The 16,240-nt window shown below is 38.7% G+C and overlaps 1 protein-coding gene across 1 annotated transcript in view; it reads right to left on the reverse strand.

Moving 5' to 3' along the window:
- LOC137271805 (deleted in malignant brain tumors 1 protein-like) overlaps positions 1 to 16,240 on the reverse strand; it is a 96,097-nt gene that overhangs the window by 65,978 nt on the left and 13,879 nt on the right. Inside the window, exons 12-14 of the mRNA XM_067804205.1 lie at positions 15,941 to 16,106; positions 14,962 to 15,134; positions 14,284 to 14,434 (exon numbers count right to left, since the gene is read on the reverse strand). Of these exons, the coding sequence (XP_067660306.1) occupies positions 14,284 to 14,434; positions 14,962 to 15,134; positions 15,941 to 16,106 (490 nt within the window). The remainder of the gene's footprint in view (positions 1 to 14,283; positions 14,435 to 14,961; positions 15,135 to 15,940; positions 16,107 to 16,240) is intronic.

Below are 16,240 nucleotides of genomic sequence, written 5' to 3' on the forward strand. Positions count from 1 at the left end.
CTGGTGCAGACCATTCCCCTGATCACTTGGAGCCTGTACAGACCTCTGTAGACCAAATATTTCATTCACTCTCTCTCTCTTTTCAGTCACCACTTTCCGCACTCTCGGCGCTTCATGGCGAACAGTCAGCGGGCAAATGACAGGTGGTGGCAGCTGCTCAGGGGAGATCCATCCAGCCCCAGGCACCCCAAGAGACTGGTAGGACATGAAAAGCATCTTCATTTTCCCCTACCATTTCAGAAAAGGACCAGTCGGAACTTAAGACCCTGTCGGAGCTTAAGACCTCGTCTACCAGGTCTTAAGTTCCGACAAGGTCTTAAGCTTGAAATATTCTATGAAAGAACAAGAGATGGTAAGGTGATTAAATTGTTATTATTTCATCGCTGAGAACTGAGTGATGTACTCGATACACTGACAGTGCCACAATCAGTTCCATTAGGCTACACCTCCTTTCCAAAACATGGGTATACAGAATGTCAAGTCACAATATGGAGGTTGAGAATGGAGACTGGCTGCCTGCATATGATTTCAAATGGTTCGTGAGGACAGTCGACCTCTTAACATCCCAGCCCTGGTTCGTGTAGCCAGCAGAAATCTGTCACGTAGGTGACATAGGATGATCTGATGGTCTTTTGCTTGTGTCGTCACACATGGACAACCTGACCTTTTGCAATCAGAAGCGGTGCCAGTTTTTTTGTAGATGACCTCTCAAGTCATACACAGTACGATATCTGCATCCCATTGCTCTTGTGACGTCAATAACTGATCTCGCTTTTCACATGCCAACGGCACATTCATGTTGCACAGTCGTGCCATTTAAAATATTGTTAGAACTGTGGTTTAAAGGTGTTTTTTATCCCCCGTCATGTACTGTGGGGGGATATAGTTGACGCCTCGTCTGTCCGTCCATCCGTAATCATTTTGTTTCCGAAACATAACTCAGAAACCATTCAATATTTTTAGACCAAACTTGATAGATATGGTAATCTCTTGGCATTTATATATTTTTTTTTTTTACGTGGAACATTTTGGTGTTAGTTTTATGATTGGGTGGGCTTCGTTTCCGGAGCAGAACTCAAAAACCATGTGGTATTTTTCTGCAAAACTTGGTAGATATATCAGTCAGAGCCTGAAGTGGTGCCTTTTGCCATGTACAGGATCTTGTGATGTATTATTTTCTCGGTTTCCATGGAAACATTTCAGACTTAGTCTCGAAATGGGGGGATGGTATTCATTTCCGGAGCAGAACTGAAAAACCGTTCAGTGTTTTTTCTGCAAAACTTGGTAGATATATCAATCAGAACCTATAGTGGTAGCTTTTGCTATGTATAGGATCTTGTGATCATGGAAACACTTTGGACCTTGCTTGAAAAGTGAAAGGTGTGTTTTATTTCCAGAGCAGAACTCTCAAACTTCTCTCAAAATGGAGGGGTGGGCTTTGTTACCAGGGCTCAACTCGAAAACCATTTCATATCTTTCAACAGATCTTGGGAGATATATCAGACATGTCTTGAAATTGTGACTTTGCTGGTTACAGATCTATGGCATTTATAATTTTCATGATTTCTATGGAAACAATTCAAACTTAGTCTATAAAAATAATGAGTAACTCTCAGATTATTTGTCCTTTCAAACATGTGGGGGCCGGATGGATATGTCATCTTCTGATGACTCTTGTTTCACTTCTTGAGGCCAATGCAAACATGTGCAAATGAGGAAAACTTCGATGCAAAGATCACATGAACGATTGCACATGCAAAACCTGATGTGGCACTAACGTCATTTGCTCGACGAATTGATGGGTTTGAGTGGGTTTTGCTAACGGTTTTCTGGAGTCGAAAGTTTGGGATCCCATTTCGGATATACAGATGTATCATCAGAGAAAAATTATTCATTATTATCCTCCCGGCATATAATGGAAGAGGAGAATACAGTGTTTTGTGTAAATGGGCTGTTCTGTCTGGGCTCAATTTCTTCAGGGTGACTTGTGATAGCTTTCATTAAAGATCAGATGAAAGACGCTGAACTTTACTGACATTTCTTTTGGTCCACAATCTGCACATTGTATTGACTCCACCCATCCATGATTTGACCCCAAGTTCAAGGTTGTTTAGAGTGTTTCAGATTGAAACATCGGGTGACCATTGTTGACAGTGGACACACCAAAATTGAGATGGTCATTCCATGCCGATATGGCTGTCAAATAGTAACTGCTTCCTAACAGTTATCGCCAGTATATCAGTATCAGTGTGCACAGTTCGGGGCATTGAATTAACAATTTCTGTTTTGTTTGCAGTGTTTTTTCACAACACTAGAGGACAGCTCAAGAATCTTGTGCGATGTAACATAAGAGGAAAATTAAAGAAAAAGTTATGAACTGCATAAATGTTTTCACCTTAGTCAGGGCAATATCACACAATCAACATAATAGCAATCTATATCATACATAATAGTGCATGTTAACAAAAGTGATTAATTGCTCCATTCCCTATCAGTCTAGCGCAAAAATCAATCAACTAGTCACACAATCAAATATCAGAGGTTACTGTATCATGATACAAACATACATTAATTCACAAATGAGACAAGGAATTCTGAAATGGCGATAGAGTAAATTGTGAGGAAACACCTATTTGTACTGCCATGATTCTCTTCTGCCATCTTATATAAAAACATGATCAGCAGCAGTGAACTGACAGGCCATATTGGTGAATAGCTCAGTAAGTACCATGACTAAATCTTATTGCACGGAATATTTTCGTAAATACTGCTAAAATATGGTGATAACTTTTCAGCAACATGTTAACAGCCTGTTAAGAAAGGATATTTTTCAATGAAACATAATGTTACTGTGGAAGTTAGTGGGAAAACACTTCAGTTTTAAGCAACCTGTAAAGGCAAGTACACACTTTAATAATTCATACTTTTATGCTTTCCTGTTGATATTTTACCATGGATACCAGTTGGCAAATAGTGACAGATTTCATAGTACTGGGCGTGAAGCTATAGTTACTTTAAATGGAATGGATTGTTTAGTGGCCCAGATTTGAACACAGCTTTGTTTTGTGGTCTATCAGTGACAAGAGCCCACATTGTCGAGTCATTGTTACCTGGTTTCTAAATTCATAGAACCGATAAATTTGACAACAAATTAGGATAAAGTCACCTCTGCCACTATTTGGGTGTCTGAGTTAATCTTTTCAGTGTAAAGTCACAAGATGTGAGTATTGTGAGTATGAAATGTGTTCACTGTTGTTGGCACAACATGCCACAAACCCTTTTGATTGAACTAAACAATGTTGCATATGATTCATTCATTCTGTTTGACCCTTTTGGCATATGAATAGACATGGTTTTCTTTTTAAAAAACACTTTTTTCATTTTTGACTTTCAAACAAGTATGTAGTCTCATGGCTGTTAATTTCCTATTTGACATTTAACATGATATTGACACCATTTTCAACTTGTAGAAAGACTTGTTGTGACAGGGGAGGTGTATCTTTGCACAATCAGCATAATCAGAAGCCTTCACATCCAAGTTAGGCTAATGTTGGCAGTATGTAATCGAGCACCCTCATTTTGCACTGATATCCTCTACCACCTTTTAGATGATGTCACAACTGGACATGTAGGTACATACCATGTTTAGTAAGTCTTCTGGTCCAGGCTGTGTCTCAATATCAAATTTAATGACTCACTTACCCTTATTCATTAGATTTGTATTTCTGAGGGGTTTTTTTTCACTTTGAGAAGAGTAACCAATAAACTCCTTAAGTTTTCTTCATTTTTTTTAAAAACTGACTAATGTGTGAAATGTGGGTTTGTTGAACCAATTTTAAATCTCAATCACATGAGGTCATGAGTATCAAAATCATATTCCTTTAATGTAGTAGACTCTGATGTGTCAGTATAGGAAGGCAAACAACTGACCATTACTGAACAGGAAGTTGTGTAGTTACCAGTTTTTAGGTTTAAACATTATTCGATATTCGAAATATGCCTTTGCTTGGAACTATCACATGCCCCCCTTCTTTTGTGACAAATGAGTGAAATCCCATGGTATCTGTTTGATTATGAAAGATTCTTCATTAATGCAGAAATACATTTTGCAAAGCATTTTTGAAATAATGTTACCTGAGGGTTATAATAGACCTAATTTGTCTCTAACAGCTATTTCAATGCAACAAATCTCCTCTTTATGGATATGTTGGACAGGAGAAAGTATTGAAGTATCATTCAGTTGCCTTTTATAGTCGACATCTCATCTGTCTGTCCGTCTGGTTGTCCATAATGATTTTCTTCCCAGAGCATAACTCAAAAACTGTTCAATATTATACAGTAAAAGTGGTAGATATACCAAAAATACATTTTGGTGGTGCCTTTAGCTATTTACAGATTTTTGTCATTTTTTTTCCTGGAAACAATTCAGACTTTGTCTCAAAAGGGAAGGGTGGAGTTCGTTTCCGGAGCATAAATCAAAAAACGTTTCATAATTTTAGACCAAAATTGATAGATACAGTAATCTCAACCTATGGTTGTGCCTGTTGCTAGTGACAGATTTTTGGCATTTTTTTGGTTTTCTATGAAACGTTTTGGTCTTAGTCAAATGGTGCAGTGGGTTCGTTCCTGGAGCAGAACTCAAAAACCGTTGAGTATTTTTCTGCAAAATTTTTTTTTGACAGTCAGAATGTAAAGTGGTGCCTTTTGCTGTTTACAGGTTTGTGTGAGTTATCAAATGGAGGACCTTGAAGTGGTGCCTCTCTGTTTACAGATATATGGCGTTTATATTTTTCTTGATTTCCATGGAAACAATTCAAACGTAGTCTAAAAAGTCATTAAGTAACTGTCAGATGATTTGTCCTTTCAAATATGTGGGGGCTGGGGGGATATGTCATCTTCTGATGACTCTTGTGATTTATTATTATCTCGGTTTCCGTGGAAACATTTAGGACAAAAAGTTTCTCAAAAGTTATAGGTGTGTTTCGTTTCCGGAGCAGAACTCAAAAAACTTCTAAATATCTGTCAGTAAACCATGGTAGCACAACTCAAAAACCATTTCATATCTTTCAACAGATCTTGACACATATATGATACAGATCTTGAAATGGTGACTTTGCTGATTACAGATATAATTTATACTTTTAACCTTAAGTGAGATCACTGGATGTCAATCTGAACAGCACACTGGGACACATAGTCACAGTACTTAGTCCAAGTTCACTGCATGTTGCTGTACTGGAGTTTGCCAGTATCCATTTGGCCACCATCTGGTCATATGCCAACGGATTTGTGGGTTGTGCACTGTACATTAGAGGTCTGCAACACAAATAGTCTGCACACAAAGTTGACTTCAAGGTTCTTTACACCCGATCACAGTTGGCCTCGATCCTGACACCTCAACCTCGCTGGGTCACTAGCCTGGCACCTTAGCCAGCTCACCTACCATACCCCCTGTAACTATTCTTTTAAATATTTGGGGGCCAGGGGAATATGTCAGCTTCTGATGACCCTTGTTTCATTGTGGTTGTGACATGATGCTGATTACCACTTTTCCAAGATATAAAACATCATTAATTTGGAAGAACAACAAGTGTATAGGTTAGATGTAAAGTATTTTTAGAGTCCTCCTTTTTGGAAGCAATGATATTTGAATCCAGCAATCCAGCAGGACAAACGGATTTTTTCTGTAGGCTGGTGCATTGGATCATAGACACATTTTGGTCAGTGTCCAACACTGTAAGTTGTGCAGCAGCATCAACATGCACATGCTATGTAAGTTAAGGCTTGCTAAACTTATTTGGAGTGCAGAAGTCAACAGTAATCATCATGCTCATGTATTTTTGTACTAAGGTTTGGAATGTACAAATCATGTTTTATTTGGAACACATTTTTCAGCCAGGACTATCATGGACATGTATGATTAATAGTCATTCTTCTTTAGTCAACACATTATATAGGTTGAGATAGAAAAATGTTATCACTAAATATACTGCCAGTGCCCTGTTGCCAATACCTGTGCATTGTAAGGAAGTCTGTCTTCTTCATGCACTAGGCTGTTGTGTTTGGGAGTTTGAATCAAACTTGGTGCTGGTGTGTTTCAACACCCTTGTTTTTTGCTGTTTTTGACAATGTTTCTTTTCACTCAAACTCAACGAATATTGAATTATATTTAAAGTGACCATTAAGCGCACAAAAACTTACATTTATCTAAGAGTATAAATGACTTCACCATGATTCAGTTTATGTATATATATGACTATCAAATTCTGTGATGTTCCCACTTTCTTTTTTTTGTTGTTGTTGTTATTGTATATAATGAACAATAAACAATTAAGGAAGAGTCAGTTTTTGAATAGTATGTCCTTGTACCTAAAATGTATTTTTTCACATCCATAACTAAGCCAGTCATGGTACATGAACATGTCAATAAATATGGATTAGTATCTGTGGCTTTTGCACTGAATGTGTTTCTCTACTCTTGTTCATTTTCAGTAAATTTTATAACATTATTAACATTAATCACATAATGTGAGATAAAAAAAAGAATGGTAAACATGACATTATGTATTACTATACCTCTCCATATAGCTTAGGTATTGTTGAGTGTGGCATTTGATAACAACAACAAAAAATAAACAAAAACATGTGAAATACAATTGATCCTAATGATTGATATTGATACATTTCAGGCACAACCTGCAAGAAAGAAAAGTAAGGAAGTCGCAGTGGCTGATCCGTCTAGACAGCTGACTTTGTGTGCTGGCGATTAGGGTGCAGGTTCAAGTCCCAGGTGGGACTCAACCAAAAAAGTAGTAGAATTTGTACTTTACTAAGAAAGTGTAATCCCAAATATGACATACATTACATCTGATCACTTCCTAAATGGCAGTGTAATCACAATCAGTTATGCCTTGATATGGGAACAATAAGTCAAACTCAATATTCCCTATCTCAGGGAAAGGTAGTTGACAAATATCAAATAAAATATGTGTGATCTGATATGAGATATCAAATGTGATTTTTATGGTCATATCTAAAGTTTTAGTCACAGATGCAGAAGCATCTTCCTGATGCCTGATATAAAGGAAATTATTGTTGATGTAATTATTACTGAGACAGATACACAGAAAAGATGTATTTGACTTGCATGTTTCCACTGGTGAGGCAGTATAGTATTCCCAGAAATTATTGAGAATCATGTTGCGTCATGTAACTCATTACGTTTATTAACTTCTGGTGTTTTACTTACATAAACATGTTAAAACATCATCCTTTTACAGTCTCAGTCTTGTTTTAGTACTTTGTTAGACCTCCTCGCTCAGCAATGCATGCCTGAATACGCCTAGGCACACTACCCATCAAAGTTTGTAGGTAATCGTGTGACAGGGTATCCCAATATTGGACCACCTCGGCCTTCATATCTTCAATATTTCTCAGTCCCTTTTGGTTTATTCTGTCCTTCATGACTCCCCACACATTCTCAATTGGGTTTAGGTCTGGGCTGTAACTGGGCCAGTCTAAAACTGGAACATTTTCGCCCGACAACCACTGTTTTGTGTAGCGCGCAGTGTGTTTTGGGTCATTATCATGCTGGAAAATCCAATCATCTTCATACAATGTTTGTGCTGTCGGAAGAAGGTGACCATTTAGAATGTCAACGTATCTTTCTTTTGTCAAGTTTCCCGTAAAAACACACAATGGCGTCACTCCGCGAGCCGATATGCCACCCCACATGTGAAACTTCGGGCTATGTTTTGGTCGCTGGTAGATAGGTTTGACAGTATCTTTGGTCCAAATTTTCACACAATTAGGGAAAAGCCAAACAGAACTTTCATCCGAAAAGAAAACATTATCCCAATCTTGATTTTCATGAGCCCGACACCAGTTTAAACGTTTTTCCTTTTGTGCATCTTTCATCAACGGCGAGGGAATTCCACGTTTTTTCACCCAGTTAAGTCTCTGTAATTCCTGCCTAACTGTTTCATTGCATACCTGAGGACTTTCTCTGCTAATCATTTAATTTCTGATGTTCTCAACACTTTTCAATTTGCCCCTACTCTCAATCTGCCCAAGTCTTCGGCAATCCACAACACTGAATTTCCTAGGCCGACCTGCCCCTGCTTTGTGCTCTATCCCGGTTCCTGTTTGAATATTCTTCAAAGTTCTGTATACTGTAGACAGAGGAATACCATGTCTACAAGCTAACACTTTAGCATCAGCCTCACCACTTTCAAAATCATCTAGAATGAGCTTTCTTTTCTCTCTTGCTGTAAATTCTGCCATGTCAACACAGGAAGCCGTCTGCTCAGACAAGGGAGATAACTCTTGACGTAATGAGCTGCCTTCTAAGCCTTCAAGAGTTGTCTCCCTTATTTAGTATGCTTAGTGCATAGTGAAAGCCCTTTTTCCAATCTTAGCATCATTAGAAAAAAAACAAAGATTTTCTCAATAATTTCTGGGAACACTGTATATGCTCAGCTTTCTGTGAACCCTTAGTACCAATACTATATGCCATAGTAACAATCAGACAATTCCCTCGGCTCTGTAGTGGCATGGCTAATGACATATTTGTCATTTTTCCATTCAGAGAATAAATGTATTTGACAGTTCAAAGGCTTCTGACAGATTTTAGCCGTAATTGTCCAATAAGACATTTTTATGTTTGATGTTAAATTCATTATATTTTTCTCATATTTTCCTCCCTTCAGGTTATCATGACATTAAAACCAAATGTTTCTATTAATGATTAACTTCATATGTTCACAGGTTGTTCACCATTCATCCCATGTTGGGTTGATCGCCTAGTCCAGATCAACAATTTGCAGACAGCTTGGAATTCAGTTGATGTCTACTCTTCCTCTCAAGTGAAGCATTGTGAACTGAGTGCAGCGGCACTGTTGAATTTCTAGATTTAGCATTAAGTTAGGGTAATTCATGCACCCACTTGCCATTGATTTTAAAGGCATGTGACGAATGAAAAAGTTTAAAATCTGTAAAAAATAGAAGTCTTGTGCAAGTACAGTGGGAAGTTAATGACAAGTTTGAAATGCAATTTGGTATCATCAGCCCAGAGAACATGTCCAAATAACCTAAACTGTAGATTTTAAAGGCATTATTCCATTTTTGGTGAGTCATGTGACGAATAAAAAAGTTAAAAATATGTAAAAAATAGAAGTCTTGAGCAAGGACATTGAAAAGTTCATGACAAGTTTGAAATGCAATTTGGTATCATCAGCCCAGAGAACATGTCCAAATTCCCTAAACTGTAGATTTTAAAGGCATTAATTCATTTTTGGTCTCAGTCATGTGACGAATAAAAAAGTTTAAAATATGTAAAAAATAGAAGTCTTGAGCAAGTACACTGGGATGTTAATGACAAGTTTGAAATGCAATTTGGTATCATCAGCCCAGAGAACATGTCCAAATTCTCTGAACTGTAGATTTTAAAGGCATTATTCCATTTTTGGCCTCAGTCATGTGACGAATAAAAAAGTTAAAAATCTGTCAAAAATAGAAGTCTTGAGTAAGTACACTGGGATGTTAATGACAAGTTTGAAATGCAATTTGGTATCATCAGCCCAGAGAACATGTCCAAATTCTCTGAACTGTAGATTTTAAAGGCATTATTCCATTTTTGGCCTCAGTCATGTGACGAATAAAAAAGTTAAAAATCTGTAAAAAATAGAAGTCTTGAGCAAGTACACTGGGATGTTAAGGACAAGTTTGAAATGCAATTTGGTATCATCAGCCCAGAGAACATGTCCAAATTTCGTAATCTGTAAATTAAAGGCGTTAATTCAATATATTGTTAAGGTGATGTGACAAATAAGATTGTTCATAATCTCTCATAATTTGAACTATTGACTAGGTAGAATCACAACTTCTTAACAAGTATGAAATGCTCTTTACTGTAATAAGCTTAGAGAACATCTTCAAAATTCCATAAACTGTAGGTGTTAAGGGCAATGTTCCATTTCTGGTCAAGGGTGTATGACAAATAGAAATAGTTAAAAACCTCGGAAAGTAAGAACTTTTGACCCAGTACATTCAGAAATTGACCACAAGTTTGGAATGTAATTTACTATCATCTGTACAAAGGAAATATTGAAACTCCATAAACTGTAGGGTTTGCATGCTTTATTCCAAGTGCATGGGACTAATGATTCATGTATAATGTAGAGTCAATTAAAAAGAAAGGTACAGCATCATTAAGGATGGGTATCCCAAAAACTACAAGTAATTCCAGTTACTTGTATTATTTATTTCACCAGATTATTTATGTCACCATGACATGCAGTATCACTGTCACAGTTCTTAGGTACTGATTGCTGCAGTTGTATGAACCACCAGTGGCTACCACATCAGTACTTAATGTAAACACCCCTTGTACAGACATCCTCTGTCAGTTTTCTCCTCATATTGACAATCAGTCATCAAATCAGCAGGATTAGAATGTGCTCCATATTTTGTTTCTGTTGGCCTTTTTGTGACAGGTAGCTTCCTATCATGAGTTCATAACAAAATACCAGATTATTTTATAGCCCTGGGGCTTGTTTTATAGTGGTAGCTAAGCTCTTGCAAATACAAAGGGTATAATGTTCAGTGTCATAGAATTGTAAATACCATATACTGACACATTCATTGTTGGTTAGCCAATGGCATTACTTGTTTGTTGGATTCTTTTCGACAGGTATGTGTCTATACCAACTTAATGACTTTAGTACTACATATCATTATGTTTAACATGGTATTCTTCAAGTCTACTACTTGGGAAGATATGCAGCACTGTTTTGTTTTGTAATAAAACACCTTCAACAAAATTGATTTCTTTTGTCATTTTATGGGAAAATGTGACAATGGTTATGTTTTACCTGGCCAGCTGACGCTCTACAACATTTCTGAATACACAGACAAGTAACACCATGATTTGGACAGAAAATGTCCACTTTGACATGTTCACCAAGAACATGATTCAGCTGTCAGTGTTCAGCTGCATTTATAGGATGCCACAGATATTACCTCAATGCAAATATTTACAGTTGATATCCTCGATTGTGATGTGACTGGTATGATATGAGGCATCATAAACAACTACCTCTCATTTTACACTTTATTCACATTTTCAAAAGCTGTCCCAAACATGTAAACTTCTGATGTCTTAAGAGTCACATGTGCATGTGGTACCTCTTGTAAAATGTACTAAAGGTGTCCTTAAAAACGTGCTTCTCGTGATGTATAAGCACACCTATACTTCAAGTTTATTATTAAAGGACATGACACATAACCCAAGCATTGATCACCAAACACCAAATTCAGCTCCAACACTGGGAAAGTCTGCAAACAACCCACCACACTGCTGAAAGTGTGTGTATGGTTTTACTTCACTTTTAGCAATATTCCAGCAATATCACGATGGGGGACACTGGACTTGGGTCTCATGTTGATCAAACACTTTATAACCACCCATGCTAAAGGAGTAGAATTCATGCTCTCAAATTTTCTTCAGGTACATGCTCACCCATACTGCTTAGTGGAAACAAAACAGGCTCAGTGCTGAGGAAAATGTATATACTTTATATATTCTTTGGTTTTATGAATTTCCTGGAATCACTGACTGATTATATAAACTGTAATTATGACTTGACAACAACAACACTCAATTTCCATGTCAAACTCTTTCATACAACGATACATAACTGATACAGTTTCATGAATGTACAGTGGTAAACATGTACAAGGAGTGCTTTCATTGATTTTGTCCATGCCAACCCTGGGGGTCACTTGGTAGACTTACTTTGGTGTCATAAAGAACATCATCACCCCGCCCCAGCGGTAAATTATCAACGGTACCTTACATAATTACGATCGATTTCTTAACAAACATTGGGACATGTCTTTATTTTCCGTAGTATTGAAATGGTAGTTAGGTTGAAATACACTCTCATTGCACGCTTATCAACTTAACACGACTGAGCAGAAGTAAACCGAATGCTGTTCAACTGAGAAGTTGTGCGTAAGAAAGACGTACGACCTGGTCACATAAGCTCCGCCCACTAATGATTATTCATGTTCAGTCGGGACTTAAGACCTGTCGGGGTTTAAGGGCTCTACACACGTCCCTGCAAAAAGTACGGGAATCCTTGATATGATTGGGGTGTTTGGGGTGATGGGAAGTATAAACACTGTCTATTTGGACATAGCGAAATACAGTTGAAAGCGGGATCTTACATTGACTTGGCTCCCTATTACAAGAAAAAAAAACGAAACAAAAAACTCTCCAAAACAAACAAAACAAGCCATCCTCAATATCAAAAGTAAATGCGGCAGCTGGGCCCCTCCCGACCCCGATGGTTTTACATTGTCTACCAAAACCGAGGAGAAGTGTTTTCTCTATCATATATACCATCAATGATGGGTAATTACAATGTAGATAATCATTTAATGAAGCTACATAACAATAACTCAAGCGCGCGTAAAATCAAATAATGACAGTAACTATAAGTAGATAACTTAACCCCTCCACCTTCGTCGGCCCGGTGGGCGTGCGGTTAATTTGTCGACCACAATAAACAATTGTCCGTGACCCATGCCATCGATACCAACTTTGAAGTCCTATAAAAAAATATCGAACAGGACACACCTAGAACAGCCAAAGTTTCACTTACAACACTCAAGAACATGAGGCTTGCGGTTCCGTACGTGGTGGTCTGACATGATGGGAAAACGACTGCTCCTGTGATCTGCAGAAGTCACGATGCAGCTGAGTGATTTCTCACTCGTTTACAAAGCGAGGAGAAAACGATCAGGAATAGGAAGAATTGGAGCAATCACAAGAAGGCTAAGAGTTGTCAAATGTGTGACCGACCTCTGAACGGTGATTCAGTGAGAGATACAATACATGTAACTGTCACATCTGGCACAACTGGCAGTACAGAGATGCTGCCCATAACGAGTGCAGCTTGAAGTTTCGAATATACACCAAAACATTAAAAATCACCGTAGTGTTTCACACCCTTTGCTTGTACAATGGAGTTGTGTCGGCGATCAATAATGATGTGCCAAGATTAATCGATTAAAATACATCTGATGCCGTCAAAATGACAGAGGTGACTGCTGAATCGTCTGCACCGCGCATGGTTAAAGAGACAGAGGTGACTGCTGAATCGTCTGCACCGCGCATGGTTAAAGAGACAGAGGTGACTGCTGAATCGTCTGCACCGCGCATGGTTAAAGAGACAGAGGTGACTGCTGAATCGTCTGCACCGCGCATGGTTAAAGAGACAGAGGTGACTGCTGAATCGTCTGCACCGCACATGGTTAAAGAGACAGAGGTGACTGCTGAATCGTCTGCACCGCGCATGGTTAAAGAGCAGAAACTTTCATTAGCGTGAGGTATTGAATAGGGCCAAGCGAATACAAGGGCACTGTGCCACCGACCTACCGTGGTCTATAAAAACGTACAGTCTCGATCGATTGGATATCAAAGAAGGCCAACCCAGTTTGTACTATCTAAAGGAAGGACCATTGAGGGAATTACCTCCGATGAAAAAGAATGACGTAAATATATATGGGGGTATCGAAAGATGGTAGACGCTGGTTTCACTATATCAGTGGGGCGTTATGTGGCTGCAAATAATAGCACATGCTGTATAGCAGTCGTAGACATATCATGTACTACATGTACTACTACAAAATACGGAATTCTATCGGACATCATTTTTGTACTGATGCATCAAATTTGGAAATTTGCTCCATGTTCACCGTAAAACATAAGATGTATTTCGTGATATGCTGTCAAATGAAATTAATAGTTTAGTGCTAATTGTGAACTGAATATTGAAAGCGTTTTACTTTTATAGAAAGTAACTTCAAAGTTTCAAAGAAATTCGAGTTTGATTTGGAGTTAAACATATACCTGCATTGTCAAAGATAATATAGGAGCTCCTAGTCATTCATGAATGCACTATGCTCTTTGGAAAGTGGTGAAGTATAACGTTTGCTAATCGCCAGCACATGAAGCCATAAATGTTTCTCACACAACATCTACATTGGTGGGCAGCTGAACGGAGACGCACTGGTTAACCCATGGCGATATTATTCCCACTAGTAACAATATATTAAATGTTTATGCAGATTCGCCAACAGGTTGTGCTCAGATCATCCTGATTAGGCTGACACTACGAATTGTTTCTCATGCAGCTGGCACTAATAACGAGTAGATCTGTAGTTTATGTGTGTTGATGTAAATGTGCACCTTTCCATAACGTCTGCCACTTTACATACCGTTCAAATCCTAACATGTGGCACACAACTTGTGCCTCTCTGTTCCCGAACCTGTCGTCACACACTGTTCCCCACGTGTTGTTGTAGAACACCTCCACCCGACCATTCGACGTAGACGTCCCATTCACAAGACGAACCGTAACGTTTGATGCTGCTTACAAGATACATAGTTGTTAGTGCCACGTCACTGGATGTATGTTGAAAAGGACACATCAGTGGTTATGATAATTCGTGCATGTTCGATTTCACGATAAGTGAGTGTCTGATACCTACATGTTCATGGGTGTAGTGCGTTGGGGGATTCCTTCTATTGACGTGCTTTTACTCGCCCTTCGAAAACGCAACTTAAATTATAGGAAACACCATCAGGCCAACACTATGTGCCAACAACTCATATTAATTTATGGTTTGATAAAAAAAAACATCTTGCGTTCCTTACGCCTGTGAGTATAGTTCGGATATCAAGCGTTTTTCATGGGAGTGAAATATTTATTTATGTCACCATTGTTTTACCACTTAAACCACTGTATCCATTTTAATTCATGGTCACCTTTAGCCATGACATCATCCATGCTTGCAATCTAGGGGCACCTGAGAACACCTGAACGTACTGTCCCTCCATCAATGATACCTTTGGTAGACCATGCACTGTGCAAGAATGTGAGGGTTGCTACCTACCTGCCTGACACACCACTCCGGCATCCTCCCGGTGGTTACAGTTGCTCTGTCCCCAGGGAGAGTGTGTGCATTCCCCAAGAGACATCTCGGACCCGTCACACTTAACATCGTCAAGAATGGTAGAAAGGTGTCCTGGTCCAAAGAAGGACTGAAGCCGGGCCATTGCCCCATCTCTAAAGAATGAAAATATTACTTCATGTATGTCCACATTAATTCAATTTCAAGACTATGAAATTTGAAACTGATGTATTTTGCTTCAAATATAACAACATAACAACAATAACTCTGTTCTGGTATTGCGCTGGTTTGCTTTAACGATTCTGTCCTGAGTTGGATATTGATTTCATATCGGCGTGTCGCCTTGTGTGCACTGTTCTATTACTAAATAGAAGGAGACTAGACTTTGAGCTGTTTTGAGATCCTCATGTAGAGAATTCTACAGAACTGCTGATTGGTAGGCAAATGATCTGTATCCAAATCGTTTCAGTCTGTACCTAGGCACTGTGGCTGGATTGTACTGACTTACAAGTTTACACAAATGGGATGGCGCGATGCCGTCTAGGCACTGGTATGTAAGTGCATGAACTTTAAACTCAATTCTAGCTGAGATGGGCAGCTAGTGCAGAGATCGTAGAAGTGACTGTATGTGTGCAAACTTTGAAGGAAGCCACACAGTTGGCGCTGCTGTATTTTGATTTTTTTTGTAGCCTTGAAACGAATTCTTGTGACACACCACACAGTAGGCTAAGCAGTGAGCGGTGTTTGATTTGCTGAGTCAATGTTTATCAATTTGGTGATTGTGGCCTGTCTGCAGTTGAAGGCTCCGGCTCAGCTGAAGTTGTCACGTTCTCGGGATTATGATGTGCTTTGGCTAATATTTTCTGCTTGAGTTTAAACCCGTAACAACTTTTTAAAATTTTTTTACACTATCACATTATACATGATGAGTTTCTTTTGCCCGATAGTTCATAATACTAACGCAGGAAGTCCGAGCATTCGGCAAACTACTTGAGCGTCCATGTTGCTCCAGTAATCATCGCAAACAGTCCCCCAGGTACCATTGTAGTGGACCTCCACCCGACCTTCCGTTTTGATGACACCGCCAGCTAACCGTACTGCGACTCTGTCCCCAGTCGTGGAGCCATCTGGCATACATAATCATACTACATGTTTGTGGGTGCACGTTTAAAATATCCACTGGGAACATTAGTTGACTGATGACCCATTTAAAAGGTTATTTCAATACATTTCTTATGTCCGTTGTAGATTACAGGACAAC

This window comes from Haliotis asinina, chromosome 2, assembly GCF_037392515.1.
Source record: "Haliotis asinina isolate JCU_RB_2024 chromosome 2, JCU_Hal_asi_v2, whole genome shotgun sequence".
Lineage (NCBI taxonomy): Eukaryota > Metazoa > Mollusca > Gastropoda > Lepetellida > Haliotidae > Haliotis > Haliotis asinina.